The sequence below is a fragment of the Oncorhynchus kisutch genome, linkage group LG19 (assembly GCF_002021735.2).
Source record: "Oncorhynchus kisutch isolate 150728-3 linkage group LG19, Okis_V2, whole genome shotgun sequence".
Lineage (NCBI taxonomy): Eukaryota > Metazoa > Chordata > Actinopteri > Salmoniformes > Salmonidae > Oncorhynchus > Oncorhynchus kisutch.
In genome coordinates this window covers 59831565-59843516 of record NC_034192.2, presented here as the reverse complement: position 1 = coordinate 59843516, position 11952 = coordinate 59831565, and the positions used below count along the sequence as shown (strand labels likewise).

Below are 11952 nucleotides of genomic sequence, written 5' to 3'. Positions count from 1 at the left end.
AGTAAACCTACATGAACAGTGAAATAAAAGGAAAATACTTCATACCGGCTGCCCCCCCCCCCCCCCCAAAGGAAAATAAATACAATTACATAATAATTGCTTAGTCGGTCCAATGATCATTTTAACATGTAAACCACTGTAGACACCGGGGTGTGCAAACAGTCGACTACACTAAAAAGCACATAGAAATATGATAACCTAACATTAGACAAATCATGGACTATTCTCTATTTCCATACCAATGCGCGGGACATTAAAACTCTCCAGATGACAACCCCACTCTCCAATCCGAGCCTAGCCTAACTAGTTTGAGCAACATGCCGACCAATGGCAACGTCATGTGGGCGTGTGTTCAAAGGTGAGGTGCTTTTTTGAGTTTAGTAAATGACTGCAGCAGGAAATACTGTGTTGGTCTGACGTGAGAGCGCTGAGCTATAGGAGGCAATGGAAGAACAGGCTAATCGCATCCCGATTTCACTACATTTGACATTATTACGAGGAATCTAAATGCAAGAAGACGAAACCGAGTTGTGAGTCCCGAACTTGACCGGACAATGGAAGTAGCTCTCTGCAGCAGTTCCATCTCACCCCTGGGAGTCAACTACCGAGACACGGCGAGTACCTGCAGAAAAACATCAGTCAGCACCGCCGGGGTAACTACAACTACGTGTGGCTTGAAAGCAACACCTCTGATTTTGGGATGCATATAAGAGAAAGCGTTAAGAAAAAAACACTGACTACGTATGTATATATTTCGTGTAACAACTGTGCAATTCCGCTACTGATCTAGACGTAAGGGGTATACAACCACGTAGTAAAACCTCTTCTAAAATTGAGACATTCATTAAGACGCAGAGCACATGCATTGCCACATTTATCACTGAAGGAGGCATGTTGAAATTGACAAATTCCCCTTGTAACAAAATCCAAATGGATCGCATAGAATAAACGTCGGAAATATCTGTGGTATCGTAGCCTAACGTGCTGTACCCTCAAAGCAACAATAACCTGGGCTGAGTGAAATTCCGCAAACCGCGTTTGCCGCTGTCCGTGGTCCTGAAAAAGTACTCATTATTTGGGTTATCCGAATCAATGACGGCGGTCTAAGGAAGAGGGTTTCATGGCCTGGGCGGTTATGAACATCTTGTGGTTTTCTTGTGACTCTGGAATCTGAAAACAAAACAACAGAAGAATTGTTCACCTTGGAGGTCCGAAATCATTAAAGAAATTGGAATTCTACTATTGGTACTCCTGGAGCTGTAGGTAGCCCGAATGAGACCGGCAAAAATGTTCCGAATAAACGCTCTCGGGATCTATTTGTGGGAAACAATAGTATTTTTCAGGTAAGGAACATTATTTATTGACTTTAATGTGTTAAATACCATTTTATTGTTCTCGTGTGGGCTGCAGTGGGGTCAGAATATGTCCTAACATAGCTTAACATGTGTTGACAAAAGTCTGAATGGAAATAAATCAACGCAGCCAATTGATTAGGTTTAATCACACGATTGTCAAAAGTTGCGTTGGCTTTATTATATATTTATGTAGTCCTAATCATTCCTCTATTGTGAGTGAGTTGCATTAAGTCACATACTACATTACATTAAGATGTGTGTGAGAGAGACAGCGAGAGCTAATAGCGAACACTAGTGGTCATCAAACGCTAAACGACGTATTCTCTGATGAGGCATATGTTATCAACAGGCAAGTCAGAGTAAAGGAACTGAGTGCACGCTCCCACACACATATCAGGGAAGTGTTGTTGTTGTTGGTGTGTGGGCCTATCCATCATCTACTCACTGAGAAGAGAAATGTCTTGTGTCTGTCTTCATTTCTCTCATGGGGCCAGCGCACTATATGTAAAAGTCTTAGTCTCTATTCAACTATTGTGAATGAAATGGCAAAAAATCATGTTATTTATAGAATATATATTGTAAATATGCTGGATGATGACTGTTTTGTTTTCTTCCAGTAACCACACAGTATATCCATCCTGACCAGTTGGAATATTATAGTTTTGACATGATTGTCTTTGTATGAATTTATCGACTACTATCAAGCTCTTGACCCTCACACATAAAGTGTATTATTCTCTGTAAATGTGAACAGGGATATCTCCAATGTTCACATTGGAGGGGAGGCAGGTATTCTGTTCAGAGAACAGCTTCTCTCCCATTGGCCCAAACATGGCTCTTTGTCTTTGTTATGCATTGCATGCCTAATCAACATTACATTCTGCATTCTAGAATCAAATTAATCATCAGAGTTCTTTTTTAGATGACTTTACATTCTATATTCTATTCTATAGTCCATTGGATTCCATGTACATTCCTTGCAGACAGACAGTGTTTATTTAGCATTCTGGCCAGCGTGTTTAGCTAATGAAGTAGAATCAGGATTTTGCAGCCTCAGCTCCTACTGCTGAACTCTGCAGTTCTGCTTAATTGATATCTCTTTCCCAGTCTCAACCTAGACCCCCAGACCTCATTTCAAATGCAGACTTATTACCAAGAATTGATTACTTTGTCAATGTCAAAACAGCCTGATGAATGCACATTTTATACATGACTGTATATACAAACATCCGTATAAATTACACATTTCTTTCTGTTAGTGTTCGTTTTTGGCCCGTGTGGAAGGTTGCATGCTTGTTTAATGAATGACTATCAGATAAAGTATGCATTTGACACAGTAAGTGAAATCATTTCATTATCTAATTATAGCCTATGTCAGTCTATGTTCATTTGCAAAACATCTGGGAATACTAGTGCTCGTTCAATCAAAATGAATGACAGGGTATATTCCCTACCAGTTTACCACCAACCATGAAAACAGTGGGAGGAAATTGAGCATTTCAAGCATTCAAAACACATTCTATAACACAGTATATTACACACTATGCACTGTTTATTAAACAGGGCATATACTGTATAGCCCATATTAAACAGGATATACACTGTAGAGCCCATATTAAACAGGATATACTCTGTAGAGCCCATATTAAACAGGATATACTCTGTAGAGCCCATATTAAACAGGATATACTCTGTAGAGCCCATATTAAACAGGATATACTCTGTAGAGCCCATATTAAACAGGATATACTCTGTAGAGCCCATATTAAACAGGATATACTCTGTATAGCCCATATTAAACAGGATATACTCTGTAGAGACCATATTAAACAGGATATACTCTGTAGAGACCATATTAAACAGGATATACTCTGTAGAGCCCATATTAAACAGGATATACTCTGTAGAGCCCATATTAAACAGGATATACTCTGTAGAGCCCATATTAAACAGGATATACTCTGTAGAGCCCATATTAAACAGGATATACTCTGTAGAGACCATATTAAACAGGATATACTCTGTAGAGCCCATATTAAACAGGATATACTCTGTAGAGCCCATATTAAACAGGATATACTCTGTAGAGCCCATATTAAACAGGATATACTCTGTATAGCCCATATTAAACAGGATATACTCTGTAGAGACCATATTAAACAGGATATACTCTGTAGAGACCATATTAAACAGGATATACTCTGTAGAGCCCATATTAAACAGGATATACTCTGTAGAGCCCATATTAATCAGGATATACTCTGTAGAGCCCATATTAAACAGGATATACTCTGTAGAGCCCATATTAAACAGGATATACTCTGTAGAGCCCATATTAAACAGGATATACTCTGTAGAGCCCATATTAAACAGGATATACTCTGTAGAGCCCATATTAAACAGGATATACTCTGTAGAGCCCATATTAAACAGGATATACTCTGTAGAGCCCATATTAAACAGGATATACTCTGTAGAGCCCATATTAAACAGGATATACTCTGTAGAGACCATATTAAACAGGATATACTCTGTAGAGCCCATATTAAACAGGATATACTCTGTAGAGACCATATTAAACAGGATATATACATTGCTTTCTGCAACATAGCCCACCAATGTGTGGAAGTGAACATGTGGCCCAAATCCACTAACAAGAATCCCAGACCATCACTGAAGAATATGTACGTAGCAAATGTTTCCACACATAGTCTCTCGTGAATAAATATTCACTGATTTAAATTACGTTAAAGGCCTTACACTACAATTAACACCTCACAATTGTGCCGAAATAGGCTAGTCTCAACAGTGTAGAATGTGGCTATATGGTGTGTTTTGTTGGTTTTTATCATCTTGTATTTTATGGCCATCTTTGTCACTCTGACACCATGACACATAAATGTTAGTTGTTTTTTTATTATCTTGTATTTTATGGCCATCTTTGTCACTCTGACACCATGACACATAAATGTTAGGGACGTATTACTCTCAGTTGAATAGTTAAATCAACCAAATACATGCACGGGTTTCCATAGCAATATTGGAAATATGGAATCATCTATTTAGGCAAAAAATGTGTTGAATTGACACCTATGGATTTGTGTATCCGTAACATTGCTTTCTATTGTGAACTGGGAAATGTAAAAGCTCATCTATAATTGACTTGATGATTATTTAATGTATTCCCTCCAGTATCACCTGGTCTATAGGCTCGTGAATAGGGTTGCAAAGGGTGGGTATTTTACTGGAAACTTTCCCAGTTTACCAGTAAATTACCAACATTTTGTTTTCTTTCAAGGATTTGATATAATCTAGCACAATACATATTGTGGCCCTTTTGGGTACTTCATATTTCACAGGTCTCTGTAATTATCTCTGGCCTTATGACATCCCCAATTTTTTTTATACAAATTAAAAAATAATTAAATAACAGGTGACAAAGCTATAAAACATGATCCTACTAAATATAAACATTTTTGTTTTGTGTGGGATTAGAGTGAACACCATTTTGTTTTGTGTGGGATTAGAGTGAACACCATTTTGTTTTGTGTGGGATTAGAGTGAACACCATTTTGTTTTGTGTGGGATTAGAGTGAACACCATTTTGTTTTGTGTGGGATTAGAGTGAACACCATTTTGTTTTGTGTGGGATTAGAGTGAACACCATTTTGTTTTGTGTGGGATTAGAGTGAACACCATTTGGTTTTGTGTGGGATTAGAGTGAACACCATTTTGTTTTGTGTGGGATTAGAGTGAACACCATTTTGTTTTGTGTGGGATTAGAGGGAACACCATTTTGTTTTGTGTGGGATTAGAGTGAACACCATTTTGTTTTGTGTGGGATTAGAGTGAACACCATTTTGTTTTGTGTGGGATTAGAGTGAACACCATTTTGTTTTGTGTGGGATTAGAGTGAACACCATTTTGTTTTGTGTGGGATTAGAGTGAACACCATTTTGTTTTGTGTGGGATTAGAGTGAACACCATTTTGTTTTGTGTGGGATTAGAGTGAACACCATTTGGTTTTGTGTGGGATTAGAGTGAACACCATTTTGTTTTGTGTGGGATTAGAGTGAACACCATTTTGTTTTGTGTGGGATTAGAGTGAACACCTTTTTGTTTTGTGTGGGATTAGAGTGAACACCATTTTGTTTTGTGTGGGATTAGAGTGAACACCATTTTGTTTTGTGTTGGGATTAGAGTGAACACCATTTTGTTTTGTGTGGGATTAGAGTGAACACCATTTTGTTTTGTGTGGGATTAGAGTGAACACCATTTTGTTTTGTGTTGGGATTAGAGTGAACACCATTTTGTTTTGTGTGGGATTAGAGTGAACACCATTTTGTTTTGTGTGGGATTAGAGTGAACACCATTTTGTTTTGTGTTGGGATTAGAGTGAACACCATTTTGTTTTGTGTGGGATTAGAGTGAACACCATTTTGTTTTGTGTGGGATTAGAGTGAACACCATTTTGTTTTGTGTGGGATTAGAGTGAACACCATTTGGTTTTGTGTGGGATTAGAGTGAACACCATTTTGTTTTGTGTGGGATTAGAGTGAACACCATTTTGTTTTGTGTGGGATTAGAGTGAACACCATTTTGTTTTGTGTGGGATTAGAGTGAACACCATTTTGTTTAATATGATGGTCTCAGCATGAAACATCCTGTATATATTTGTTTAACACACTTTGATTTATTTTATTTTGTTTAACACGATTTATTTATTTTATTTTGTATTTGTTGTCAATGTTTTGGTCTTAAACTCGTGGCAGTCATGATAAAAGTCAATAGTAGGAAAAGTTAGCAGAGTTAATTGATTGATTAGATGCTTTAAAAAAAATAATAATTAGGCTGTTTTCTATTGAACCATTTTTTATATTTAACGAGGCAAGACAGTTAAGAACTAACTCTTATTTTCAATGGCGGCTTAGGAACAGTGTGTTAACTGCCTTGTTCAGGGGCAGAACGACAGATTTGTACCTTGTCAGCTCGGGAATGCGAACTTGCAACCTTTCGGTTACTAGTCCAACGCTCTAACCACTAGGCTACCCTGCCGCCCGTATAGTCCAGCCACTAGAAACGCATTGACAATATGGACACAGATAAATATCTTAAAAAAATAATAATATATATGAATAATGTTTTTAAAAGTTATCCAAGTATAACTGACCAAAGAATGCCATAGATTATCTGTTAATTACCAACATTTCTGAAGATTCCTGTAACTTTGGTAAACTACTGGTAGCTTTGCGACCCTTCTCATGAAACACAACCTTGAGTTGACCTCGAACAGCAGAAAGCAGTGACACTGCTTGCATGCACAGACACCAAAGCACCAGTTGTATCCAATCACCTATAGAATTAGTCCTTTAAAACCTAATTTCATCACAGATTTTTAACCCCATGTCTTCAAGAAATTCTGCTGTATTTACACACACACCAGGCTGTTCAGCAAGCCACATCATGTTCATGGGGATGGTGATGGCAGTCACTTGTTTTCAGGTCAGATAGGCTTTATATATTTATGGTGTGTTTATCTGGGCCTCCCGAGTGGCTTGGCGGTCTAAGCACTGCATCTCAATGCTAGAGGTGTCATTAAAGACCCTGGTTTAATTCCAGGCTCTTATCACAACTAGCTGTGATTGGGAGTCCCATACGGTGGCGCACAATTGGCCCAGCGTCATTAGGGTTTGGCCAGGGTAGGCCGTCATTGTAAATAGGAATTTGTTCTTAACTGATTTGCCTAGTTAAATAAAGGTTAAATAAAAAATATATAAATGTGTTACGGTTTTCTTCCGTCGAAAGAGAGTCGGACCAAAATGCAGCGTGGTTAATTCGATACATATTTAATGATGAAGAAACACGATAAATACAAAAACGGACCGTGAAAACCTATACAGCCTATCTGGTGACAATAAACACAGAGACAGGAACAATCACCCACAAAACACTCAAAGAATATGGCTGCCTAAATATGGTTCCCAATCAGAGACAACGAGAATCACCTGCCTCTGATTGAGAACCGCCTCAGGCAACCATAGACTTTGCTAGAACACCCCACTATGCCACAATCCCAAAACCTACGAAAAACCCCAATACACAAACACACCACAAAATAAACCCATGTCACACCCTGGCCTGACCAAATAAAGAAAGAAAACACAAAATACTAAGACCAGGGCGTGACATAAATGTATTGTCAGAACAGGACGGGAAAGGTGGATATATTTAGTTATAATTATTGAAGCCTCTAATGAAGAACAATTGACTGGCGTTCTCTACGATCACTTACAATCATCAATTTTATCCAGGTTAATTTCCAAAGTTTGATGTGTGGTAATACATTATTGATCAACGTAGACAAAGACAGAGAGCACTATAAATAACATGACTTATTATCATCAATGGTCTTACCTCTCTTTCTACTCAGTCATGGATAAATAAATGGAGGAATTCATAGCTCTGCATTCACTAAAACCTTTCAAACACAGACGATGTTCTAATATCCACACAGAACACAAGTTCCAATGCATGTCCAATATGTTGTTCTATACAGCATGCTGTACTGTACTGCATGCTGACATTGTACGGAGCATGAATTCATGTCATGTTTCACTTCTTGACCTTTTCTTTCTTCTTTTTTTCAGCTCAACACAATAACACCCCTAAAGACAAATGCATTACCTTATGCTACCCATGTTTGTCATTCGTTTTGTGTAATGTATAATATATATTTTTTTAATTATGATGATTTTGTCTTATTAACAGACATTACGTTAACAGTTTGTACAGGAGAACAGAACTGCCCATCCCTCTTATCTGTGCCAGGGACTAGGAGGGGATGAAGGCTTTGGTAGGGCTTTGATTTCTCAGAGAGTAAAAAAAAAAAAAAAAAAGCAAGGATAGGATCAATTAGGATTGTAGTCTTCAGAGGATTTATTAAGAGCATAAGGAGGTAAACTTAAGGCTAATGATTGCTGTTCCACATTAAAGTATGCAGAGCTCAGAGACTGGGGTTGTTTGCATATTATTCTCTCTGTCGCTGGGAGTCAGCTGTTTTTTACTGCTGCCTCAGCAACGGCCACGCGGACCAGGCCTCTCCACAGTTGGCCGTGGCCTGGCCAAGCAAGCATTGATCAGAAATAATTCAAGTAAATCTAAACTTTGATCACGCAAAACCCAGGAACAAGTCACTCGGGATGGGAGAAGCCCAGACGGAAGGAAGGAAATCATAGATGATCTTCTTGATACCCCCATGGGTGTAGAATCCCAATTCCTGTAGGTTTGAGTGGGATTGACTTCTAGGCCTATTGATTATGTGATTTAGTGTGTAAGTGGTCTATCCTACATTCATATATTATGTTTCTTAACCAAAGGGCCTCAATGATGTAAGGAGAAAGACATTTTCTTGGTGCAAATTCCTGTGGTTTTGTGTGGGATTAACCTCCATAGATGTTGTGATTTGGTGTGATATCGATGCTACACATTCCTATTATACCAAACCCCCCAATAATGTCAGGAGAAAGAGTGTGCCGGTCCCCTAATTTCACACTGTCAAACAGATTCCTGCGTGGCCCACAGCATGGGCCCATGCTAGCTGTCTAAGGCAATTATCTCTGTAGAGGACACTGTCTAATCTCTCTATGACTAATCTGATTGTGTTGTCAGTTCGAGGGTGTTTGTTCAATACTAAATTGAAACACTTTTTTCACAGACTTATTGAGTCCTAACAACAGTTTATTTCCAGCGCTTGATCCCTAGTACTAACCTCATGGTCACAGCCGACTATTGTGTTTAGGTGATTATGATAGGATTTCACCGTATTGTGTGGTAATTAACTGGTATTAGAATAATCCTTGATACACGCCATTATCTGCTCAAAGCAAATTCCACTCAAAATATTCTAGAATTCTAACAGTTCTAGAATTCTAAGATTCTAAGAATTCTAGGCTATACATTCTAGACTTGTCTGTCTTGGTATGGATTGATATTGATGGTTAGTATAGAAGTGTAACTCTTAGGAATGTTCCATCAATGAACCATAATGCCAGCATTGATGGAAGAGATACAGTGATTTGGCAGACTTCACAGAAACTGTTAGGTCTGCAGATAGCTTCAGGGTATCAGTTGGACCACCAGGGTTTCAGGGTATCAGATGGACCACCAGGGTTTCAGGGTATCACATGGACCACCAGGGTTTCAGGGTATCAGTTAACCCACCAGGGCTGCTTTTGGCCGTCACAATCGTCACCTATTGTTGAAAATTACAGCTGCAACACTGATAGTGTTAACAGTTAGTAACACTGTCCAGCCATCAGTGTGAGTATAGAATCAACTACTTTGGCAGTGATTCGGACAACATACTTGATGTGCCTTTCAAATGCCAAATTTCCAAAAATGACACAGCAGTAAAAACGCTAGCGAGGAACTATTGAAAATCTAGGAATGCTTCCAAAATGGCCATAATTTTGGTCAGAATCAGTGCCCTATGGGGTGCCATTGTGTTATATAGGGTTCACATGCCATTTCTATGAAGCCTGATGCATGAAGCCAGTATTTAGAGAGTAGTGCTTGGCTGACCCAAGCAGCAGCCTCTGGGGTAGTTGGTGACTGCCCATGTGACAGTAGCAGCAGCACAGCCTGGCCAGTGACCTGGCAGTTAGGGTGGCCCACCCACACACAGACTGGTAGCAGTATGGAGAGACATGGGAGACTGCGACCTTCCTCGTTTACAGTACATCAGTGTTCTGTGTCCATCCTCTTCTGATTGGGGCAGTTGGTTCGTATGTTAGTCTACTGATGGGGGGCAGTTGGTTCATATGTTAGTCTACTGATGGGGAAGTTGGTTCATATGTTAGTCTACTGATGGGGCAGTTGGTTCATATGTTAGTCTACTGATGGGGGGCAGTTGGTTCATATGTTAGTCTACTGATGGGGAAGTTGGTTCATATGTTAGTCTACTGATGGGGGGCAGTTGGTTCATATGTTAGTCTACTGATGGGGAAGTTGGTTCATATGTTAGTCTACTGATGGGGCAGTTGGTTCATATGTGTAGGAATACCTTTTGAGCTGACATGACAAAATATGACCTTTGTTGTTGGGTTAATGATCACAGTTGTATATATTTTTTTAAAGGCTTGTCGTTGGTGTTATTATCACATGATGACATGATGTCAGTTGTATTTGCGGCGGTGGTTACTGTAACATGTTTGTTATTTTCTTTCTCCTCATCTCATCTATTTCATCTCATCTATTTCATCTGTTTCAGAAGACTGCATGCATGAAACATTAAATGGAAAAGCCACCCTGGTCATCATCTGTCATCCTAATTATCCATAAGAGGTTCATTCTGGATATGCAAATTCTCCCTGCACCAAACAATTGGGAAGTAATTAACCTATTTTCTGTTTTCAGCTTTCTTTTTGGAGCTATAAGTTGGTATGTTTTTGGTATTTTCGAAAAACGTTGATTATTTTATTATCCTGTCATCATAGGAAATGGATTTGTGAGGTTACAGATATTTGTAGTTATGTAAACCTAGCTTTTTATTCTGTGTATGGAATGTTAATACTTTTTTGTTGATGGATTTAAAAAAAGGAAAAACCAAACAATCCATGTAGATGAGATATGTAGAACATATCCAATAAGCATACCGTTCTGTGTTGTAGGCTACGATGTGAGGGAGTCAAATAACAACAATTTAATGGATAATCAATATTTGATTATTATCAATTACCTATATAATTATCAATTATCAATTATTATTATCAATATTATCTGAGCATATAACTCATGAAGCGGATACTTCCTAAAACGTTCATACTTTGCTCATGGAGCTAGTCAAACTGCTATATATTTATTTGGAAGGCAAGTAAAGTAGTTGACTTCCTATTGATTCACAGTATCTAGCAAATGGACAGGTGAAGGGAATCAGTAATGGTAGCATCCCTCAAAAGAAAATCCTTGTTGGATTGGATTACTCTCAAAATGCTGCTATGTATGACAACAACTCACCATTCAAATCTCAGTTGTGCACCCATCTCTCTGTCTCTCTCCCTCTCTCTTCCTCCATCTCTCTCGCTCTCCCTCTCTCTCTCTCTGTTTCTCTCTCTCTCTCTTTCTCTCTCTCTCTCTCTCTCTCTCTCTCTCTCTCTCTCTCTCTCTCTTTCTCTCTCTCTCTCTCTCTCTCCCTACTTTTCCTTTCTGTCTCTCTCTCTCTCTCTCTCTCCCTACTTTTCCTTTCTCTCTCTCTCTCTCTCTCTCTCTCTCTCTCTCTCTCTCTCTCTCTCTCTCTCTCTCTCTCCCTACTTTTCCTTTCTCTCTCCTCTCTCTCTCTCTCTCTCTCTCTCTCTCTCTCTCCCTACTTTTCCTTTCTCTCTTCTCTCTCTAGCTTGGCAGCCTCTAAAGAATCCGCGGCTCGAAAAGCCGCCTCCCCGATGCCTCCCTCTGAGTTCCTGGACAAACTCATGGGTAAAGTTTCGGGTTACGATGCAAGAATCAGACCTAATTTCAAAGGTAGGAGCAGCCACCAAGACACAGTGGGATAAAACAGGAATGTAGCCAAGCACAACCAGAAATAACATATTCCAGTCAGGAT

General features: G+C 39.0%; 1 protein-coding gene across 2 annotated transcripts in view; it reads left to right on the top strand.

The window, feature by feature from the left end:
• Positions 1 to 364: 364 nt before the first annotated feature.
• The window catches only part of LOC109910214 (glycine receptor subunit alphaZ1), a 91108-nt gene continuing 79520 nt past the window's right edge, over positions 365 to 11952 (top strand). The window contains exons 1-2 of one of the 2 annotated variants that reach the window (XM_031797975.1): positions 365 to 1343; positions 11746 to 11870. In XM_031797975.1, the coding sequence (XP_031653835.1) occupies positions 1273 to 1343; positions 11746 to 11870 (196 nt within the window). In that variant the 5' untranslated portion in view covers positions 365 to 1272. The remainder of the gene's footprint in view (positions 1344 to 11745; positions 11871 to 11952) is intronic. The other variant, XM_031797974.1, reaches the window with a different exon arrangement.